This window comes from Pseudophryne corroboree, chromosome 1 (genome assembly GCF_028390025.1).
Source record: "Pseudophryne corroboree isolate aPseCor3 chromosome 1, aPseCor3.hap2, whole genome shotgun sequence".
In the NCBI taxonomy this organism is placed as follows: Eukaryota; Metazoa; Chordata; class Amphibia; order Anura; family Myobatrachidae; genus Pseudophryne; species Pseudophryne corroboree.
In genome coordinates, this window is record NC_086444.1 from 1,078,584,697 (window position 1) to 1,078,609,251 (window position 24,555).

The window sequence follows — 24,555 nt, forward strand, 5'->3', positions numbered from 1 at the left end:
ACTCCGAAAGGATCATGGGGATTATACCAAAGCTCCCAAACGGGCGGGAGAGTGCGGATGACTCTGCAGCACCGAATGAGAGAACTCCAGGTCCTCCTCAGCCAGGGTATCAAATTTGTAGAATTTAGCAAACGTGTTTGCCCCTGACCAAGTAGCTGCTCGGCAAAGTTGTAAAGCCGAGACCCCTCGGGCAGCCGCCCAAGATGAGCCCACTTTCCGTGTGGAATGGGCTTTAACAGATTTTGGCTGTGGCAGGCCTGCCACAGAATGTGCACGCTGAATTGTACTACAAATCCAACGAGCAATCGTCTGCTTAGAAGCAGGAGCACCCAGCTTATTGGGTGCATACAGGATAAACAGCGAATCAGATTTTCTGACTCCAGCCGTCCTGGAAACATACATTTTCAGGGCCCTGACTACGTCCAGCAACTTGGAATCCTCCAAGTCCCTAGTAGCCGCAGGCACCACAATAGGCTGGTTCAAGTGAAAAGCTGAAACCACCTTAGGGAGAAATTGAGGACGAGTCCTCAATTCTGCCCTGTCCGTATGAAAAATTAGGTAAGGGCTTTTATAGGATAAAGCCGCCAATTCTGAGACACGCCTGGCTGAAGCCAGGGCTAACAGCATTACCACTTTCCATGTGAGATATTTTAAGTCCACAGTGGTGAGTGGTTCAAACCAATGTGATTTTAGGAATCCCAAAACTACATTGAGATCCCAAGGTGCCACTGGAGGCACAAAAGGAGGCTGTATATGCAGTACTCCCTTGACAAACGTCTGAACTTCAGGAACAGAAGCCAGTTCTTTTTGGAAGAATATTGACAGGGCCGAAATTTGAACCTTAATGGACCCTAATTTGAGGCCCATAGACAGTCCTGTTTGCAGGAAATGCAGGAAACGACCCAGTTGAAATTCCTCTGTAGGGGCCTTCCTGGCCTCGCACCACGCAACATATTTACGCCAAATACGGTGATAATGTTGTACGGTTACATCCTTCCTGGCTTTGATCAGGGTAGGGATGACTTCATCCGGAATGCCTTTTTCCTTCAGGATCCGGCGTTCAACCGCCATGCCGTCAAACGCAGCCGCGGTAAGTCTTGGAACAGACATGGTCCCTGCTGGAGCAGGTCCTTTCTTAGAGGTAGAGGCCACGGGTCTTCCGTGAGCATCTCTTGAATTTCCGGGTACCAAGTCCTTCTTGGCCAATCCGGAGCCACGAGTATAGTCTTTACTCCTCTCCTTCTTATGATTCTCAGTACTTTTGGTATGAGAGGAAGAGGAGGGAACACATACACTGACTGGTACACCCACGGTGTTACCAGAGCGTCCACAGCTATTGCCTGAGGGTCCCTTGACCTGGCGCAATATCTGTCCAGTTTTTTGTTGAGGCGGGACGCCATCATGTCCACCTTTGGTTTTTCCCAACGGTTCACAATCATGTGGAAGACTTCTGGGTGAAGTCCCCACTCACCCGGGTGAAGATCGTGTCTGCTGAGGAAGTCTGCTTCCCAGTTGTCCACTCCCGGAATGAACACTGCTGACAGTGCTATCACATGATTCTCCGCCCAGCGAAGAATCCTTGCCACTTCCATCATTGCCCTCCTGCTTCTTGTGCCGCCCTGTCTGTTTACGTGGGCGACTGCCGTGATGTTGTCCGACTGGATCGACACCGGCTGACCCTGAAGCAGAGGTCTTGCCTGACTTAGGGCATTGTAAATGGCCCTTAGTTCCAGGATATTTATGTGAAGTGACGTTTCCATGCTTGACCACAAGCCCTGGAAATTTCTTCCCTGTGTGACTGCTCCCCAGCCTCTCAGGCTGGCATCCGTGGTCACCAGGACCCAATCCTGAATGCCGAATCTGCGGCCCTCTAGGAGATGAGCACTCTGTAACCACCACAGGAGAGAAACCCTTGTCCTTGGAGACAGGGTTATCCGCTGATGCATTTGAAGATGCGATCCGGACCATTTGTCCAGCAGATCCCACTGAAAAGTTCTTGCGTGGAATCTGCCGAATGGAATCGCTTCGTAAGAAGCCACCATCTTTCCCAGGACCCTTGTGCATTGGTGTACTGACACTTGGCCTGGTCTTAGGAGGTTCCTGACTAGGTCGGATAACTCCTTGGCTTTCTCCTCCGGGAGAAACACCTTTTTCTGTACTGTGTCCAGAATCGTCCCTAGGAACAGCAGACGTGTCGTCGGAATCAGCTGCGATTTTGGAATATTTAGAATCCATCCGTGCTGTCGTAGTACTACTTGAGATAGTGCTACTCCGACCTCTAACTGTTCTCTGGACCTTGCCCTTATCAGGAGATCGTCCAAGTAAGGGATAATTAAGACGCCTTTTCTTCGAAGAAGAATCATCATTTCGGCCATTACGTTGGTAAAGACCCGGGGTGCCGTGGACAATCCAAATGGCAGCGTCTGAAACTGATAGTGACAGTTCTGTCCCACAAACCTGAGGTACCCTTGGTGAGAAGGGCAAATTGGGACATGGAGGTAAGCATCCTTGATGTCCAGAGACACCATATAGTCCCCTTCTTCCAGGTTCGCTATCACTGCTCTGAGTGACTCCATCTTGAACTTGAACCTTTTTATGTAAGTGTTCAAGGATTTCAGATTTAAAATGGGTCTCACCGAGCCGTCCGGCTTCGGTACCACAAACAGCGTGGAATAATACCCCTTTCCCTGTTGTAGGAGGGGTACCTTGATTATCACCTGCTGGGAATACAGCTTGTGAATGGCTTCCAATACCGCCTACCTGTCGGGGGGAGACGTTGGTAAAGCAGACTTCAGGAACCGGCGAGGGGGAGACGTCTCGAATTCCAATTTGTACCCCTGAGATACTACCTGCAGGATCCAGGGGTCCACTTGCGAGTGAGCCCACTGCGCGCTGAAATTCTTGAGACGGGCCCCCACCGTGCCTGAGTCCGCTTGTAAGGCCCCAGCGTCATGCTGAGGACTTGGCAGAAGCGGGGGAGGGCTTCTGTTCGTGGGAAGAGGCTGTCTGCTGCAGTCTTTTTCCCCTTCCTCTGCCCCGGGGCAGATATGAGTGGCCTTTTGCCCGCTTGCCCTTATGGGGACGAAAGGACTGAGCCTGAAAAGACGGTATCTTTTTCTGCTGCGAGGTGACTTGGGGTAAAAAGGTGGATTTTCCAGCCGTTGCCGTGGCCACCAGGTCCGATAGACCGACCCCAAATAACTCCTCCCCTTTATACGGCAATACTTCTATATGCCGTTTGGAATCCGCATCAGCTGACCACTGTCGTGTCCATAATCCTCTTCTGGCAGAAATGGACATCGCACTTACTCTTGATGCCAGAGTGCAAATATCCCTCTGTGCATCTCGCATATATAGAAATGCATCCTTTAAATGCTCTATAGTCAATAATATACTGTCCCTGTCTAGGGTATCAATATTTTCAGTCAGGGAATCCGACCAAGCCACCCCAGCACTGCACATCCAGGCTGAGGCGATTGCTGGTCGCAGTATAATACCAGTATGTGTGTATATACTTTTAAGGATATTTTCCAGCTTTCTATCAGCTGGTTCCTTGAGGGCGGCCGTATCTGGGGACGGTAACGCCACTTGTTTTGATAAGCGTGTGAGCGCCTTATCTACGCTAGGGGGTGTTTCCCAACGCGCCCTAACCTCTGGCGGGAAAGGGTATAATGCCAATAACTTTTTAGAAATTAGCAGTTTTTTATCGGGGGAAACCCACGCTTCATCACACACCTCATTTAATTCATCTGATTCGGGAAAAACTACGGGTAGTTTTTTCACACCCCACATAATACCCTTTTTTGTGGTACTTGTAGTATCAGAAATGTTCAAAACCTCCTTCATTGCCGTGATCATGTAACGTGTGGCCCTACTGGAAAATACGTTTGTTTCCTCACCGTCGACACTGGAGTCAGTGTCGGTGTCTGGGTCTGTGTCGACCACCTGAGGTAACGGGCGCTTTAGAGCCCCTGACGGTGTTTGAGACGCCTGTACAGGTATTAACTGATTTGCCGGCTGTCTCATGTCGTCAACAGTCTTTTGTAAAGTGCTGACACTATCACGTAATTCTTTCCATAAGACCATCCAGTCAGGTGTCGACTCCCTAGGGGGTGACATCACTAACACAGGCAATTGCTCCGCCTCCACATAATTTTCCTCCTCATACATGTCGACACAACGTACCGACACACAGCACACACACACAGGGAATGCTCTGATAGAGGACAGGACCCCACTAGCCCTTTGGGGAGACAGAGGGAGAGTTTGCCAGCACACACCAGAGCGCTATATATATACAGGGATAACCTTATATAAGTGTTTTTCCCTAATATAGCTGCTGTATATATTTATATGCCAAATTAGTGCCCCCCCCTCTCTTGTTTTACCCTGTTTCTGTAGTGCAGGACTGCAGGGGAGAGTCAAGGAGCCTTCCTCCAACGGAGCTGTGAGGAAAAAATGGAGAGAGGAAAAAATGGAGATAGGCTCCGCCCCTTTTTCGGCGGCCTTTCTCCCGCTTTTTTATGTAAAAATTGGCAGGGGTTAAATACATCCATATAGCCCAGGAGCTATATGTGATGTATTTTTTTGCCAAAAAAGGTGTTTTTATTGCGTCTCAGGGCGCCCCCCCCCCAGCCCTGCACCCTCAGTGACCGGAGTGTGAAGTGTGCTGAGAGCAATGGCGCACAGCTGCAGTGCTGTGCGCTACCTTATAGAAGACAGGACGTCTTCTGCCGCCGATTTTCCGGACCTCTTCCGTCTTCTGGCTCTGTAAGGGGGACGGCGGCGCGGCTCTGGGACCCATCCATGGCTGGGCCTGTGATCGTCCCTCTGGAGCTAATGTCCAGTAGCCTAAGAAGCCCAATCCACTCTGCACGCAGGTGAGTTCGCTTCTTCTCCCCTTAGTCCCTCGGTGCAGTGAGCCTGTTGCCAGCAGGTCTCACTGAAAATAAAAAACCTACTTTAAACTTTTACACTAAGCAGCTCAGGAGAGCCCCTTAGCCTGCACCCGTCTCGTTCGGGCACAAAAATCTAACTGAGGCTTGGAGGAGGGTCATAGGGGGAGGAGCCAGTGCACACCAGGTAGTCCTAAAGCTTTTTACTTTTGTGCCCAGTCTCCTGCGGAGCCGCTATTCCCCAAGGTCCTTTCGGAGTCCCCAGCATCCACTAGGACGTTAGAGAAAGGGTATTATAGAACTGTCCAATACAATGGTTTATTAGCCCTGTTTAAAGGGTATATGTTCTTCATCTCGACGTTGAGAATGTCGACACCAAAATGTTGAATGCTTTCTAAGGTTAGGTACTTGATTAGCGTGGATAAACAATGCTGACGTGTCTTATGTATAAATAGGGAGGTTTGGGAGCTGCCCCATCACAATCCGATAAGCCAACTACTGACAGACATAAATGATGTACCTTATACACACATTTATCATATCAGCTTGGTGCTAAATATAGACAGCTCCTCCGTTTTGCTCTATTTGAGGATGGGGATAGCGGCGAGTTCAGCTTTATTTGTTTTATCAATTAAATGAAGAAAATCTGTGAAAGATGTGCTTGTGTTCGGAACATTTGTCGATATACACTATTTTGTGTTAGCTTGTAAAGGCAACAACACTTACATCCAAGATCTTCTTTGTGTACGTTGACGCATGAAGCAATGAAAACAGCAAGACAGGGAATATGCTCACTAAGAAACACATTAAGGAAAAATAAAACATGATACATTTGTGCTTTAAATGTTACCATTTTGCTTGATGTGGGAAGTTACTGTTACCAGTTATAATTCATCTATTTGTTTCCCACAGATATGTTTGCTAAATATTTTGCAAGTACAATACCTTGTCCTTTGTCTAACCATTTCCCTAACGTCCCATTTTGTGGAAGCTGGGCACATCATCATAGGACCCAACTGCTGCATCACACTCGCGTCCATCCAGTGTGAGCGGACTAGCACAAAAAGTCTATTTATACCAGTCAATTCCTGAATAGGCATATGAAAAGCTCTCGCTACCTACACATGGTTTCTCAAATATAAACACAGTGGGGAAGTGTTGTATACACGCTCTATAAGGGTTATATTATATATATATATATATATATATATATATATATATATATATATATATATATATATATATATATATATATATATAAGTTCCAAATGACCCGGCACTCCTCACGCTCCCCAGCGTTTAGCATAAACTGCTCCCGTGCCTTTCCTCCTGGAACTGCGTCCAATGTACAAATACTGGCAATAAGGACGGCACTTGAAGACTTTCAAAAGTAGAAAAAATAAGAATTTACTTACCGATAATTCTATTTCTCGGAGTCCGTAGTGGATGCTGGGGTTCCTGAAAGGACCATGGGGAATAGCGGCTCCGCAGGAGACAGGGCACAAAAAGTAAAGCTTTTACAGGTCAGGTGGTGTGCACTGGCTCCTCCCCCTATGACCCTCCTCCAGACTCCAGTTAGGTACTGTGCCCGGACGAGCGTACACAATAAGGGAGGATTTTGAATCCCGGGTAAGACTCATACCAGCCACACCAATCACACCGTACAACTTGTGATCTAAACCCAGTTAACAGTATGATAACAGAGGAGCCTCTGAAAGATGGCTCCCTAAACAAAATAACCCGAAATAGTTAACAATAACTATGTACAAGTCTTGCAGATAATCCGCACTTGGGATGGGCGCCCAGCATCCACTACGGACTCCGAGAAATAGAATTATCGGTAAGTAAATTCTTATTTTCTCTATCGTCCTAAGTGGATGCTGGGGTTCCTGAAAGGACCATGGGGATTATACCAAAGCTCCCAAACGGGCGGGAGAGTGCGGATGACTCTGCAGCACCGAATGAGAGAACTCCAGGTCCTCTTTTGCCAGGGTATCAAATTTGTAAAATTTTACAAACGTGTTCTCCCCTGACCACGTAGCTGCTCGGCAGAGTTGTAATGCCGAGACCCCTCGGGCAGCCGCCCAGGATGAGCCCACCTTCCTTGTGGAATGGGCCTTAACAGAATTAGGCTGTGGTAGGCCTGCCACAGAATGTGCAAGTTGAATCGTGTTACAAATCCAACGAGCAATCGACTGCTTAGAAGCAGGTGCACCCAACTTGTTGGGTGCATACAGTATAAACAGCGAGTCAGATTTTCTGACTCCAGCCGTCCTTGAAATGTATATCTTTAAAGCTCTGACAACGTCCAACAACTTGGAGTCTTCCAAGTCGTTTGTAGCCGCAGGCACTACAATAGGCTGGTTCAGGTGAAACGCTGACACCACCTTCGGGAGAAAATGCGGACGCGTCCGCAGCTCTGCCCTATCTGAATGGAAACTTAAATAAGGACTTTTATAAGATAAAGCCGCCAGTTCTGATACTCTCCTGGCCGAAGCCAGGGCCAGTAACATAGTCACTTTCCATGTGAGATATTTCAAATCCACCTTCTTAAGTGGTTCAAACCAATGGGATTTGAGGAAATCTAAAACTACATTTAGATCCCACGGTGCCACCGGAGGCACCACAGGAGGCTGTATATGCAGTACTCCTTTGACAAAAGTCTGGACCTCAGGAACTGAGGCCAATTCTTTTTGGAAGAATATAGACAGGGCCGAAATTTGAACCTTAATAGATCCCAATTTGAGACCCATAGACAATCCTGATTGCAGGAAATGTAGGAAACGACCCAGTTGAAATTCCTTCGTCGGAGCATTCCGACCCTCGCACCATGCCACATATTTCCGCCAAATGCGGTGATAATGCTTTGCGGTGACTTCTTTCCTTGCCTTAATCAAGGTAGGAATGACTTCTTCAGGAATGCCTTTTTCTTTTAGAATCTGGCGTTCAACCGCCATGCCGTCAAACGCAGCCGCGGTAAGTCTTGAAAAAGACAAGGACCCTGCTGAGGCAGGTCCCTTCTCAGAGGTAGAGGCCACGGATCGTCCGTGACCATCTCTTGAAGTTCCGGGTACCAAGTCCTTCTTGGCCAATCCGGAGCCACTAGTATCGTTCTTACTCCTCTTTGCCGTATAATCCTCAATACCTTTGGTATGAGAGGCAGAGGAGGAAACACATATACCGACTGGTACACCCAAGGTGTTACCAGCGCATCCACAGCTATTGCCTGCGGATCTCTTGACCTGGCGCAATACCTGTCCAGTTTTTTGTTGAGGCGAGACGCCATCATGTCCACCATTGGTTTTTCCCAACGGTTTATTATCATGAGGAAAACTTCTGAATGAAGTCCCCACTCTCCCGGGTGAAGATCGTGTCTGCTGAGGAAGTCTGCTTCCCAGTTGTCCACGTCCGGGATGAATACTGCTGACAATGCTATCACGTGATTCTCCGCCCAGCGAAGGATCCTGGCAGCTTCTGCCATTGCACTCCTGCTTCTTGTGCCGCCCTGTCTGTTTACATGGGCGACTGCCGTGATGTTGTCCGACTGGATCAACACCGGTCTTCCTTGAAGCAGAGGTTCCGCCTGGTTTAGAGCATTGTAGATTGCTCTTAGTTCCAGAATGTTTATGTGAAGAGACTTTTCCAGGCTCGTCCACACTCCCTGGAAGTTTCTTCCCTGTGTGACTGCTCCCCAGCCTCTCAGGCTGGCGTCCGTGGTCACCAGGATCCAATCCTGTATGCCGAATCTGCGGCCCTCCAGTAGATGAGCCTCCTGCAACCACCACAGAAGAGATACCCTTGTCCTTGGAGACAGGGTTATCCGCTGATGCATCTGAAGATGCGATCCGGACCATTCGTCCAGCAAATCTCCCTGAAAATGTTTTGCGTGAGATCTGCCGAATGGAATCGCTTCGTAAGAAGCCACCATTTTTCCCAGGCCTCCTGTGCATTAATGCACTGATACTTGGCCTGGTTTTAGGAGGTTTCTGACTAGGTCGGATAACTCCCTGGCTTTCCCCTCCAGGAGAAATACCTTTTTCTGGACTATGCCCAGAATCATTCCTGGGAACAGCAGACGTATCATCGGAAAACACAGCTGCGATTTTTGGAATATTTAGAATCCACTCGTGCTATCGTAGAACTACTTTAGATAGTTCTTTTCCGACCTCCAACTGTTCTCTGGAACTTGCCCCTTTCAGGATATCGTCCAAGTAAGGGATAATTAAGATGCCCTTTTCTTTGAAGAGAGTCATCTTTTCGGCCATTACCTTGGTAAAGGCCCGGGGTGCCGTGGATAATTCAACGGCAACTTTTGAAACTGATATTGACAGTTCTGTATCACGAACCCGATGTACCCTTGTTGAGAAGGGCAAATTTGGACATGGAGGTAATCCTTGATGTCCAGGGACACCATATAGTCCCCTTCTTTCCGGTTCGCTATCACTGCTCTGAGTGACTCCATCTTGATTTGAACCTTTATGTAAGTGTTCAAAGATTTCAGATTTAGACTATGTCTCACCAAGCCGTCTGGCTTCAGTACCACCATATAGTGTGGAAGACTAATACCCTTTTCCTTGTTGTAGGAGGGGTACTTTGATTATCACCTGCTGGAAATACAGCTTGTGAATTTTTCCCAATACTGCCTCCCTGTTGGAGGGAGCCGTTGGTAACGCAGACTTCAGGAACCTGCGAGGAAAAGATGTCTCGACTCTCCAATCTGTACCCCTGGGATAATACTAGTACGATCCAGGGGTCAACTTGCGAGTGATCCCACTGCGCGTTGAGACTCTTGAGACTACACCCCCACCTAACCTGAGTCCGCTTACACGGCCCCAGCGTCATGCTGGGGACTTGGCAGACGCGGTGGAAGGCTTCCTTTCCTGGGAAGGAGCTGTCTGCTGCAGTCTACTTCCCTTTCCTCTATGTCTGGGCAGATATGACTGGCCTTTTGCCCGCTTGCCCTCATGGGAACGGAAGGATTGAGGCTGAAAAGACGGTGTCTGTTTCTGCTGAGATGTAACTTGGGGTAAAAAGGTTGGATTTCCAGCTGTTGCCGAGACCCCCAGGTCCGTTGGACCGACCCCAAATAACTCTTTCCCTTTATACGGCCATACTTCCATGTGTCGTATGGGATATGTATCACCTGACCACTGTCGTGTCCATGACATCTTCTGGGAGATATGGATCACGCACTTATTTTGATGCCAGAGTGCACATATCCCTCTGTGCATCTCGCATACATAAATATATAATGCATCCTATTAAATGCTCTATATCAATCAAATATTTTCAGTCAGGGAAACCGACCAAGCCAACCCAGCACTGCATCTCCAGGCTGATGGCGATCGCTGGTCGCAGTATAACCACCTTATGTGTGTATATACTTTTTAGGATATTTTTCCAGCTGCCTATCAGCTGGCTCCTTGAGGGCGGCCGTATCTGGCGACGGTAACGCCACTTGATAAGCGTGTGAGCGCCTTATTCATTCCCAACGCGCCCTAACTTCTGGCGGGAAAGGGTATAACGCCAATATTTGCTATCGGGGTAAACCCACGCATCATCACACACTTTATTTTATTTTATCTGATTCAGGAAAAACTACAGGTAGTTTTTTCACTCCCACATAATACCCTTTTTTGTGGTACTTGTAGTATCAGAAATATGTAACACCTCCTTCATTGCCCTTAACGTGTGGCCCTAATAAGGAATACGTTTGTTTATTCACCGTCGACACTGGATTCAGTGTCGGTGTCTGTGTCTGTGTCGACCGACTGAGGTAAATGGGCGTTATTAAAAACCCCTGACGGTGTTTCTGAGACGCCTGGACCGGTACTAATTGTTTGTCGGCCGTCTCATGTCGTCAACCGACCTTGCAGCGTGTTGACATTCTCACGTAATTCCCTAAATAAGCCATCCATACCGGTGTCGACTCCCTAGAGAGTGACATCACCATCATAGGCAATTGCTCCGCCTCCTCCAACATCGTCCTCATACATGTCGACACACACGTACCGACACACAGCACACACACCGGGAATGCTCTGACAGAGGACAGGACCCCACTAGCCCTTTGGAGAGACAGAGGGAGAGTTTGCCAGCACACACCAAAAAACGCTATAATTACATAGGGACAACCTTATATAAGTGTTTCTCCCTTATAGCATCTTTAATATATTTATGTCGCCAATTTAGTGCCCCCCCTCTCTGTTTAAACCCTGTTTCTGTAGTGCAGTGCAGGGGAGAGCCTGGGAGCCTTCTCTCCAGCCTTTCTGTGAGAGAAAATGGCGCTGTGTGCTGAGGAGATAGGCCCCGCCCCTTTTTCGGCGGGCTCGTCTCCCGCTATTTATTGTATTTAGGCAGGGGTTAAATATCTCCATATAGCCTCTGGGGGCTATATGTGAGGTATTTTTAGCCTTATATAGGTTTACATTTGCCTCCCAGGGCGCCCCCCCCCAGCGCCCTGCACCCTCAGTGACTGCCGTGTGAAGTGTGCTGAGAGGAAAATGGCGCACAGCTGCAGTGCTGTGCGCTACCTTTAGAAGACTGCAGGAGTCTTCAGCCGCCGATTCTGGACCTCTTCTTGCTTCAGCATCTGCGAGGGGGCCGGCGGCGAGGCTCCGGTGACCATCCAGGCTGTACCTGTGATCGTCCCTCTGGAGCTTCATGTCCAGTAGCCAAGAAGCCAATCCATCCTGCACGCAGGTGAGTTCACTTCTTCTCCCCTCTGTCCCTCGTTGCAGTGATCCTGTTGCCAGCAGGAATCACTGTAAAATAAAAAACCTAAGCTAAACTTCTCTAAGCAGCTCTTTATGAGAGCCACCTAGAATTGCACCCTTCTCGGCCGGGCACAAAAATCTAACTGGAGTCTGGAGGAGGGTCATAGGGGGAGGAGCCAGTGCACACCACCTGACCTGTAAAAGCTTTACTTTTTGTGCCCTGTCTCCTGCGGAGCCGCTATTCCCCATGGTCCTTTCAGGAACCCCAGCATCCACTTAGGACGATAGAGAAACAACGTATGCTGTTTATTACTAACGTTTCGGGGTCGCAGCCCCTTCGTCAGGATACATAACAGTGATAAAAACAGTGTTTAAATACCTGTGCAGAGAAGAGGTTCACCACGCCATCTCCGTCCACGCTGCCCGCCGCCCGGGTCCCGGAACTGACGTCACTCCGCCCCCCCGGAAATGACGCAGCCCAGGCCCGTCCGGTCGGCGTGATGCAACGAGGACAGTGGTAACTAGGGAAACCAACAAACATTGCTGTGACCGGCCAATCCGGCCACAGTCTATTGTAAACAATAATAAAGTGACATGTGCATGACATCAGATAATCCGTGATACTTTTCCCTTATGATCCATTTAAACTAAAAACAAATATGTCGAATACACAATCAATCCCAACTACTCCACTGCACCAGCTGATTTTTGCAGATAGGTGCTACAATACAAAACCTTGATGTAGGCATACTTAAGGACCTTAATAATGGGAAAACCCTTATCTCTCAATACAACCGCATATTAGTGGTATTCCCTCGGTTTCTTCCTACAATCACATTCCTGTCAGAATCCAGCTAGACATTTAAATCACTACAGAAAACATTTTAAACTGAGGGCTTCGTTAAGACCCTTAGGAAATTGTGTATTTAACGTAAAGATCCACTTTGCTTCCACCTGTAGAAGCTTTTTAGATCTATCACCCCCACGTATGGAGAAAGGCACTTGGTCAATTATTTTATAGCGTAGTGTCGCCATCCCATGTTTTGCTAGCAAAAAGTGACGCGCCACCGGTTGGTCACTATTGCCAGATTTGATGGCTTCTCGAATGGCATAACGATGCTGTGCCATTCTTGTTTTAAAGGCACACTCCGTTTTGCCTACGTATGCCAATCCACATGGGCACGTAAGCAAATATATGACAAACTTAGAGTCACAAGACAGCGGGTATCTTATATGATATTTCTTCCCTGTATGTGGGTGTTGAAACGTGTCCCCAGCAACCAGGTAGCTGCATGTAGTACAGCCACTACATTTGTGGCACCCATTTTTACGTTTAAGAAAATTTGAATTAGATTGGCCTCTACCTACTTTGGATATATCGGTTTTAACCACATAGTCCCGTATGTTACGGCTTCTAGAATAGCTCGATAATAATTTGGACTGATAAATGTCTCCTAATTCTCTGTCTGACGCTACTATGGGACACAGCTGTCTAGTCCGTTTAGCTAAATTTTTGCTGCTGGTACTATATCTTGTCACCCAGGGCACCCTCCCCTTTAGTTGTTTCTGTTCATTTTGTTTAAGTAACTGTTGTCGTGTGGTTTTTAGTGCTTTACTCCTAGCTTGTTCCAGGAGATCCAGCGGGTATCCCCTATCTCTAAATTTGGCAACCATCACGTCTAGTTGTCTATCTCTGTCTGCCTCAATGTTGTTAATGCGGCAGACTCGCAACAATTGAGAATACGGCAAACCCCATATAGTGGACTGCGGGTGAAAACTGTCAAACTTCAATAAATTGTTCCTATCTGTGGCCTTGGTGTATAATTTTGTGTTAATGACCCCCTCCTTGATCGAGATACATACATCTAGAAAATTAATTTGTTCCTCATTGACCTCTATAGTAAATTTAATGGGACTCTGTGTGGAATTATGCTGTGCAATAATGGACAACAGTTGCAATTTATTGCCTCTCCAAAAGATCAGCACGTCATCAATATAACGCTGATATAGGCACAATTGTGACGCTATTGTTGAGTTTTGAAAGAATAATTCCCTTTCCACCTCCCACATAAATGTGTTGGCGAATGCCGGAGCTACAGCAGATCCCATAGCGCAACCTGTGCGCTGAATGTAAAACTTATTGTCATAAAGGAAATAATTGTGTGTCAATGTGTACTCTACCAGTGTCAAGAAAAACTTAATGTCTGGGCCTAAATACTTCTGATTGTTAGTGATAAGCTGTTCTATTGCTACGATCCCCGCCCCATGGGGGATACTCGTATATAGGCTTGTCACGTCAATCGACGCCAAGACAACATCACGGGGCACTTCACCCATCACCTCGAAGAGTCGTAAAAGAGATGATGTGTCCTTCAGATGTGTGGGCGTGTTTTGTATGCATGGTTGGAGGAAACTATCACAGTAAATCGATAAGGCTTCACACAGGGACCCTCTGGCCGATATTATGGGTCTGCCTGGGGGATTTACCGGATCCTTATGGATCTTTGGAATTACATAAAAGATAGGAACAACTGGGAAATCCACTGTTAGTGCTTTACAAACTGCCATATCAATAACACCATCATCTACTGCTTGTTTTAATAAACCATGTAATAAACAGCATACGTTGTTTTTCTACTTTTGAAAGTCTTCAAGTGCCGTCCTTATTGCCAGTATTTATATATATATATATATAGCAGTCTTGAACATTCTGATGTGCAATCATCTGTAAAGGCCAGTACTCGCTGCACGATGTGGGGAGAGATGTGTGCACACTGGGTGAAATGAGCGCGCGCGCGCGCCCCCCCCGGCACACATCGCACTGTGCTGAGCGGGAGGAGAGATGTGTGCACACATCTCTCCCCACATCGGGCAGCGAGTACTGGCCTTTACAGATGATTGCACATCAGAATGTTCAAGACTGCCAGGAGGGAAATCTCTTGAGCAGATAAGACTAACAAAGCAAAAGGTTTAACAGAGGAATCACCTGAACGCTCTGTGCTGGGGGGAATTGCAGGCGATGCCTGGCTATGCACATATCTGCCACTTACAGTAATCTCAAAGTTTTTGCATGCACCTTTAGGAGGCACATCTGAAAGTAGAACTGACTTCACCCCAGACTGCACAGGACAAATGTACTGTACGTAATGTAAAAATCACACCGTTCTATTTTTATATTGATATATTACAAAAAAATTACAACAATAGAGAGCATGTTTTACGTATGATTTTACCACTTATTTAGGCAAATTGAATTACAAGGAGAAGAAAGCTAAATTATGAAACAACTCTCACAATCTCCAATAGGTCTTAAATGATCGAAATTAAATATGGCAATATAACAAATAAATGTTTACTAATATATAACAATTTACAGTATATATTAGGGTAGCCATTTTCACTCTGGCTGGAAAATGTAATACTATCACAATGGTTGGATATTTTAACTGTGAATTGTTCAACCCAAGAGTTCAGATACTAGATCAGTGGTCGATTTAGCCAAAATCAGAAAAGATCAGACTGCTCTCTGATTAAGCAGCAGAATGAGACATGGGGTAGAATTACTAAAGCTTTGAAAATTAAGAGGTATGTTGCCCATAGCAACCAATCAGATTCTAGCTATCGTTTCTCTATATTGCATCCTAGAAAATGATAGAATGTGAATGGTTGCTATGGGCAACTCCACCACTTTTCATTTCTAGAAGCTTTAGTGAATCTACTATGTCTAGCCACATTTACACTTGTATAGGAAAATCAATTTAGCTCACAATAAGCCAACCTCCGGATCATACAATACAGATCATCTTCAAACCTCCATTTATATCAGGCCTGATAATGATACTCTCAAATTCAATAGGACAGTAATTTGGCATCAGGGTCATTTTGGAAGCAAACTCTGTAAAGCCAAATTTCAGATGTTCTAAAGCAGTGTATGACCAACTTCTAGGTAGCTAGTAGCCATTACAAGTGCAATTTAATATGCATATACTTACTGGTTAAATTACAATTCTCACGTTTTACCATGCATTGATTCCATGCCCCCAGTTGTAACTGATTACAGGCAGTGCTTGCAAAGGATACTTGTGACAGGGTATGAGTTGACAAAGATGAGTGAATACAGTAGGTAATGGCAGCTGTCCTCTAACAAAGCCTGGCTCAAAAATGCCCGGCTCAGCTGGAAGTGAGGTAACCTCTGATGCAACCGAAGGGCACTGGTAAGAGCATTGGCCAGCAAGGCACGCTGATAGAAGCTGGCAGCTTCATGTAGGCTGTAGATGGGGATAAAAAAAAAACCACAGCAAATTACCACTTTAATGCAAACAGGACAATTAGAGCGAATCTGGAAAGAGTTTTTAAAAACCATTTCTCTAGCTACTGTATATAATGAGAGAGGTGGACAAGTAATCAGTGTACGATGCAGGAAGAGCAAACTGATCATTGCATGATGCAGGAAGAGCAAAGGGGGGTCAGCAACCGTTTCATGCGGCATGCTGAAGGTTCTGAAGATTTACCAGCTAAAGCAAACATCCCATACTTCAAAGTTAGGCCAAAATATTTTACCATTTGTTTATTCATTCTGTTACAGATAGCAAAGAAAACCAGCAAGCCTAAACCAACCTACTTACCCATAAGCTTGGTCATTAATGTATCGGTCTTGCCAGCAAAAATTGTTTAAAGCTACCCTTCTACCACTTCCTAGTAAATGTGGTTTGAAATGTAATAAATATTACTATATATATATATATATATATATATATATATATATATATATATATATATATAATTAAATATGCATTATTACCCCCGATATAGGCAATTGAATTTCAAGGACTGACAGAGTTACTTACCCTAAAATAGGAAGAATAAATAATGCTGAACAGTATACTGTGAACCACCGCGACAGCCACATTGCAGTATCAAGTTTATTTGCCAGCATGAATTGCTAAGAAAAAAATAAAAATAAAATACAATGTATACACTAAACAATATCAGGACACACATGTAGAGAACAATTATGCGAGTGACAAACTGAAAGTAGGATTTTAAGTACCTACCGGTAAATCCTTTTCTCGTAGTCCATAAGGGATATTGGGGAGACTTAGTACGATGGGGTTTAGACGGAGTCCAAAGGAGCCGATGCACTTTAAATTTCTTCACTGGGTGTGCTGGCTCCTCCCCTCTATGCCCCCTCCCACAGGCAGTTATAGGTAAAACAGTGTCCGAAGGAGAAAGGACATATATGAGAGAAGGCACACCACTAACATACAACAACCAGCAACGGCTGGTAAGAACAGCAGCAACAGCTGAACAGGTAACCGTATAAAAGAGAACCTGCAGAAAAGTCAACGCACTGAAGCGGGCGCCCAATATCCCTTATGGACTACGAGAAAAGGATTTACCGGTAGGCAATTCAAATCCTATTTTTTTTAGCATCCATAAGGAATATTGGGGAGACTTGGGGACGATGGGGACGTCCCACAGCTTACAAAACGGGCGGAGACTGCTGCAGCACCTCTTGCCCAAACTAGGTATCCTCTTTGGCCAGGGTATTAAACTTGTAGAACTTCACAAAAGTGTTCTTCCCCGACCAGGTAGCAGCTCAGCATAGTTGCAAGGTCGAGACTCCACGGGCAGCTGCCCAGGAAGAGCCCACCGATCATGTAGAGTGGGCCTTCAGAGACTTAGGAACAGGTAAGGCTGCCGACACATAGGCCTGTTGGGTGGTAAGTCTAATCCAATGAGCAATGGACTGCTTTGAAGCAAGGCAACCCTTTTCCTGCGCATCATAGAGCACGAACAAGGAATCCGTCTTTGATCCGAGCAGCTCGCTTGACATAGATCTTCAAGGCTCGCACAGCATCCAATGCCTCCGGAGGAGCAGAAGTGCCAGAACTGGACGGAATCACAATAGGCTGATTCAAGTGGAACGGAGAGACAACCTTCGGCAGGAACTGCTGCCTAGTCCTGAGCTCCATTCTGTCCTCGTAAAAGACGAAGTATGGACTTTTACACGATAAGGCTCCCAATTCTGAGACACGTCTAGCAGAAACCAGGGTCAGTAACATCACCGTCTTCCACGTGAGGTACTTGTCTTCTACAGTCATCAGAGGTTCAAACCAGGAGGACTGTAGAAATTACAACACCACATTCAAATCCCAGGGTGCCGTAGGCGGCACAAAAGAAGGTTGCATGTGGAGCACCCCTTGCAAGAAGGTCTGAACTTCTGGTAACACTGCCAATTTCTTCTGAAAGAAAATTGAGAGAGCTGAAATCTGGACCTTAACGGAACCCAGACAGAAGCACTTATCCACAGCAGCCTGCAGGAAACGTAAGAAACGTCCCAAGTGGAACTCTGCCGACGTATACGTGCATTTCTCGCACCAAGAGACATATTTTCTCCAGATATGATGATAGTGTTTTGACGTCACAGGTTTCCGGGCTTGAACCATGGTAGCAATAACCTTCTTGGAAAGGCCCTTGTGAGCTAGGAAGTTCCGCTCAACCTCCATGCCGTCAAACGAAGTTGCCGTAAGTCCAGGTAGACGAATGGCCCTTGTTGAAGAAGCTCTCTTCTTAGTGGTAGAGGCCTTGGGTGTTCGACGGACATGTCTAGAAGATCTGCGTACCACGTCCTACGAGGCCATTCCGGGGCAATCAGAATTGCCTGGACTCCCTGATTTCTAATTCACTTGAGCACCCTTGGGAACAACAGAATCGGAGGAAACAGGTAGACCAGCCGGTAAGGCCAAGGCGACAACAGTGCATCTACTGCCCTCGCCTGAGGGTCCCTGGTTCGTGAGCAATACCAGTGAAGCTTCTTGTTGAGTCGAGAAGCCATCATGTCTATTTGTGGGCAGCCCCACCGGTTGATGATCTATTGAAACACCTGATGGTGGAGTCCCCACTCCCCCGGGTGGAGATCGTGATGACTCAGGAAGTCCACTTCCCAGTTGTCCACTCCCGGAATGAAGATTGCTGAAATTGCTCTTGCATTTCTTTCCGCCCAGAGGAGTATCTTTGACACCTCTCGCATGCAGGCTCCGCTTTTTGTCCCTCCTTGCCAACTGATGTACGCCACTGCTGTGGCGTTGTCCGACTGTACTTGGATCGCGTGATCCTTGAGCAGAGGAGATACCTAAAGCAGAGCATTGTAGATCGCCCGAAGTTCCAGAATGTTGATCAGAAGGAGGGCTTCGTGGGTTGACCACCTGCCCTGGAACCGAGCCCCTTGGGTGACAGCTCCCCATCCTCTCAGTCCAATCCTGAATCCCAAAAACTCCGGCCTTCCAGTAAATTGGAGTTAACTGCAGCCAGCACAGCAGGGAAATCTTGGCCTGAGGTGACAGCCGTATCATCCGGTGCATCTGTAGATGTGATCCGGACCACTTGCTCAGGAGATCCAATTGTAATGTTCTGGCATGGAACCTCCCACATTGGATCACCTCGTGTGAGGCAACCATCTTCCCCAACAATCTTATGCAAAGATGGATGGATACTCGAGCAGGTCGGAGCACCATGCGGACCATCTTATGAAGTGCTCTCGCTTTGTCCTCCGGGAGGAACACCTTCTGGGCCACAGTATCCAGTAACATCCCCAGGAACAGGAGCCACTGAGTTGGCGCCAGGTGGGACTTCTGTAAATTGAGAATCCACCCATAGTGTGACAGAAGTTGGATAGTGCGGTCGATATGGAGCAATAAATGCTCCCAGGATCTTGCTTTTATCAGGAGATCGTCCAGGTAAGGGACAACATCGACCCCTGGACCCGGAGCTGGAACATCATCTCCACCATTATCTTTGTGAATACCCTCGGAGCTGTCGACAGGCAGAAGGGCAGTGTCTGGAACTGGTAGTGATCGTCCAGTAGGGCAAACCTCAGATAAGCCTGATGAGGTGGCCAAATTGGAATATGAAGGTAGGCTTCCTTGATATCCAAGGAAACCATGAATTCCTGTTCTTCCAGGCCCGCAATCACTGCTCTCAAGGATTCCATTTTGAACTTGCAAACCTTTAGGTAAGGGTTCAAGGACTTTAGATTCAAAATGGGTCTTACCGAACAGTCAGGCTTCGGTACCACAAACAGGTTGGAGTAATAACCCTTTCCTCGTTGTGTTATTGGTTCTAGAACAATGACGTGGGACTGGACCAACTTTTGGATGGCCTGTTGCAACGTAACTTACGTATCCTCCAAAGCTGGTAAGCTTGATTTGAAAAATCGTTGGGGAGGAGCACTGTCTAACTCCAGCTTGTAGCCCTAAGAAATGAGGTCCCTGACCCAGGTATCCTGGCAGGAAATCTCCAAGACGCGGCTGAAGTGACGCAGTCAAGCTCCCACTTCAAGACCCCTTCGAGGTGGGTGGGCACCGTCATGCTGAGGCCTTAGTGGAAGCAGAACTGGTGCTCTGTTCCTGAGAACTGGTGTTTGCAGGTCTTCTTGACTTACCTCTGGTGCCTGTAGCCGCATTGGAGGCACCTCTGGCCCTAGATCGAAATCTGTTAGACCGAAAGGACTGAGCAGACGGCACGGGTAGGGACGCCTAGCCGGCGGGGCCCCGGGGGGAGAAACGTGGATTTCTCTGCAGTGACTTTGGAAATCCACGTATCCAACTCAACCCCAAAGAGCCATTCCCCAGAAAAGAGGAGAGATTCCACACTGCGCTTGGATTCTGCGTCCACTATCCACTGACGAAACCACAAGGACCTGCACGCCGACACTGCCATGGCAGAAGTCCTAGCATTAATATTGCCCATCTCCTTGAGCGAGTCACACAGGATGCGTGCAGTGTCCTGAATGTGCTTCAGGAGAGTCACCGTAGTGACCAGAGGCATATCCCCGGAGAGGCCCTCCTGAATTTGAGAAGCCCACGTGTGAATGGCATGGGTCATTCAGCAACCTGCTGAACAGCTGAACCAAACAACAATACTTAACCAAGTAACATTGCAGGAAGAACGAAGCACCGGGCGGGCACCCAGTATCCTCTACGGACTACGAGAAAAGGATTTACCGGTAGGTAATTAAAATCCTATTTTCTCTTACGTCCTAGAGGATACTGGGGTTCCATTTAGTACCATAGCTCCCAAACCAGGTGTGAGAGTGCTGAGGTTCCTGCAGAACTGATTGACCAAACTGAAGGTCGTCAGAGGCCAAAGTATCGAACTTGAAAAACTTAGCAAACGTGTTCGAATCTGACCAAGTAGCCACTCGGCAGAGGTGTAAAGCAGAGACACCCCGGCCAGCCACCCAAGAAAAACCCACCGACCTAGTCGAGTGGGCCTGAACAGATTTCGGAACCGGCAGGCCTGCCGTGGAATAAGCATGCTGGATAGTGAGCCTGATCCAGCGAGCAATGGACTGCTTTGAAGCAGGACACCCAATCTTATTGGGATCATAGAGAACAAACAGCGAGTCAGATTTCCTGTGACGAGCTGTTCTCTTTACATACACCTTCAAAGCCCTCACAACATCCAAAGACTTTGGAGTAGCAGAGGTGTCCGTAACTGCCGGAACCACAAAAGGTTGGTTGATGTGAAACGCGGACACCACCTTGGGAAAGAATTGCTGCCGAGTTCTGAGTTCAGCTCTGTCCTCATGGAAAATTAAGTAGGGGCTCTTGTGAGACAACGCCCCTAGCTCCGACACACGTCTCGCTGAAGCCAAGGCAAACAGTGTGACTGTCTTCCATGTAAGATACTTAACATCTACCTCCTGTAACGGTTCAAACCAGTCCGATTGAAGGAACTGCAGCACCAAATTGAGATCCCAAGGTGCCGTAGGAGGCACAAAGGGAGGTTGGATGTGCAGAACACCTTTCAAGAACGTCTGGACCTCAGGAAGAGAAGCCAATTGTTTCTGAAAGAAAATGGACAAGGCCGAAATCTGGACGTTTATGGAGCCCAGACGTAGGCCCACATTCACATCCGACTGCAGAAAAAGCAGGAGACGTCCCAGATTAAATTCCACCGCAGAATATTTTCTGCTCTCACACCAAGAGAAGTATTTCTTCCAAATACAGTGGTAATGTTTAGACATTACCCCCTTCCTGGCTTGACTCAGTCGGAATTACTTTGTCAGGGATGCCTCTCCTGGCAAGAATCAGCATTTCAACTTCCATGCTGTCAAACGTAGCCGTGGTAAGTCTTGATAGACGAACCTGCCCTGTTGCAGAAGATCCTCGCGAAGAGGTAGAGGCCACGGATCTTCGAGGAACATCTCCAGGAGGTCCGCGTACCAGGCCCTAAGTTCTTAGCCAGTCCAGAGCAATGAAAATCGCTTGAACTTTCCCTTTTTATTCTTTTCAGAATTCTCGGGATCAGAGGAAGTGGAGGAAACACGTACACCATCTGATATACCCATGGAGTCGTCAGAGCATCCACTGCCACTGCCTGTGGGTCTCTCGAACTGGAACAATATCACTTGAGCTTCTTGTTGAGACGAGAGGCCATCATGTCGATCTGTGGATATCCCCATCGACTTATCAAGCACCTGAATACCTCTGGGTGAAGGCACCACTCCCCCGAGTGCAGGTCGTGTCTGCGTAGGAAGTCTACTTCCCAGTTGTCTACTCCCGGATTGAAGACCGCCGACAACGCCGCAGCATGTTTTTCTGCCCAGAGGAGAGTTCTTGACACCTCTGACATTGCTGCTCTGCTTTTCATTCCGCTCTGTTGGTTTATGTACATCACTGTCGTCACATTATCCGACTGGACTTGAATGGCCCGATCTTGAAGATAGGAGGCCTGCAGAAGGGCGATGTATATATCCCTAAATTCCAGAATGTTGACTGGAAGGACAACTTCCTGACTTGACCATCTTCCTTGAAACTGCACCCCCTGGGTGACTGCTCCACAACCTCTGAGGTTTGCGTCCGTGGTTAGCAGAATCCAATTTTGAATCCTGAATAGTCGGCCCTCGATCAGTTGAGAAGTCTGTAGCCACCACAGAAGAGAGATCCTGGCCTTTGGCGACAGACGGATCCTCTGGTGCATGTGAAGATGTGATCCGGACCATTTGTCCAACAGATCGAGCTGGAAGGCTCGTGCATGAAACCTTCCATACTGAAGAGCCTATAAGAGGCCACCATTTTTCCCAGAAGGCGAATGCATAGGTGCACAGATATCAGGGTTGGCTTCAGGACATCCCAGTCTACTGGATTACCAATGCATTTTCCAACGGAAGGAACACCTTCTGCGACTGTGTGTCCAGTATCATTCCCATAAATGGGAGCCTCCGAGTTGGCTCTAAGTGAGATTTCTTACGATTCAGAAACCAGCCATGATCCAGGAGTAGTTGGGTTGTAAGGCCAATGCTGTTCAACAACCTCTCCCTGGATGGAGCCTTTATCAGAAGATCGTCCAGGTATGGAATTATGTTCACTCCCCCTTGCAAAGGAGAAACATAATTTTTGCCATCACCTTGGTGAACACCCTCGGTGCCGTGGAGAGCAAAAGGCAGGGCCTGGAAATGGTAGTGACAGTCCTGCAGTGCAAACTGTAGATAAGCCTGGTGAGGCGGCCAGATCAGAATGTGAAGGTACGCATCCTTGATATTCAGAGACAATAGGAATTCCCCTTCCTAAAGACATGAGATCAGCGCTCTCAGAGACTCCACCTTGAACTTGAACACTCGTAAGTACGGGCTCAATGATTTTAGATTTAGAATCGGCCTTACCGAACCGTCCGGTTTCGGTGCTACAAACAAGTTTGAATAATGGTGGTCATTCCGAGTTGTTCGCTCGTTGCCGATTTTCGCTATGCTGCGATTTGTTGCTAAATGCGCATGCGCATGGTACGCAGAGCGCATGCACTAAGTTATTTTACACAAAACTTAGTAGATATGCTGTTCGTGCGGCGCTTTTCAGTCGCACTGCTGATCGGCGAGTGATTGACAGGAAAGGGGCGTTTCTGTGTGGTAACTGAGCATTTTCCGGGACTGTGCTAAAAAAACGCAGGCGTGTCAGGGAAAAACGCGGGAGTGTCTGGAGAAACGGGGGAGTGGCTGGCCGAACGCAGGGCGTGTTTGTGACGTCAAACCAGGAATTAAACGGACCGAGCTGATCGGAATCTAGGAGTAGGTCTGGAGCTACTCAGAAACTGCTTGAAAATATTTAGTAGCAGTTCTGCTAATCTTTCGTTCACTATTCTGCTAAGCTAAAATACACTCCCAGAGGGCGGCGGCGTAGCGTTTGCAATGCTGCTAAAAGCAGCTAGCGAGCGAACAACTCGGAATGAGGGCCCATACCCCTTGTTTTGGAGAGGAGGTGGAACTGGAACAATGACCTGCGTTTGTACCAGTTTTTGAATGCCATCCTGTAAGGTTATATTTGCCTCCTGTGAAACTGGTATGCCTGATGTGAAGAATCTGTGAGGTGGGAGTTCCTGAAACTCCAGTCTGTAACCCTGGGAAATAAGATCTATGACCCAGGGATCCTGGCATGATGTTGTCCAGATGTGACTGAAATTTTTTAGTCGGGCTCCCACCTGCCAGTCTTCTAGGCATCGCGGTCCACCGTCATGCTGAAGGCTTTGCGGAAGCAGAGCTGGAGCTCTGTTCCTGAGAACCGGCAGTTGCTGGTTTGCGTGGTTTACCTCTAGTGCCTCTGTTGGCTGTAGAGGATCCTCTGGCTTTGCCCTTAAACTTGGCAGTCCGAAAGGACTGTAGAGTAGGTCCTGAGTAGGTCTTCCTAGTTGGGGGAGCTGCAGGAGAAAGATATGTAGACTTACCCGCAGTAGCTTTGGAGATCCATTTGTCTAGTTCGTCTCCAAATAAGGCCTCTCTTATGAAGGGTATGCCTTCCACGCCTTTCCTGGAGTCCGCAGTCCACTGGCCTAACCATGGCCCTCATTCCGAGTTGTTCGCTCGGAGATTTTCATCGCATCGCAGTGAGAATTCTCTTAGTGCGCATGCGCAATGTTCGCACTGCGACTGCGCCAAGTAACTTTACTAT

The 24,555-nt window shown here is 47.5% G+C and overlaps 1 protein-coding gene across 2 annotated transcripts in view; it reads right to left on the reverse strand.

Moving 5' to 3' along the window:
• The window catches only part of TMEM33 (transmembrane protein 33), a 124,638-nt gene that overhangs the window by 34,251 nt on the left and 65,832 nt on the right, over nt 1-24,555 (reverse strand). For both annotated transcript variants that reach the window (XM_063921010.1, XM_063921009.1), the window contains exons 3-5: nt 16,459-16,553; nt 15,692-15,879; nt 5,622-5,689 (exon numbers count right to left, since the gene is read on the reverse strand). In XM_063921010.1, the coding sequence (XP_063777080.1) occupies nt 5,622-5,689; nt 15,692-15,879; nt 16,459-16,553 (351 nt within the window). The remainder of the gene's footprint in view (nt 1-5,621; nt 5,690-15,691; nt 15,880-16,458; nt 16,554-24,555) is intronic.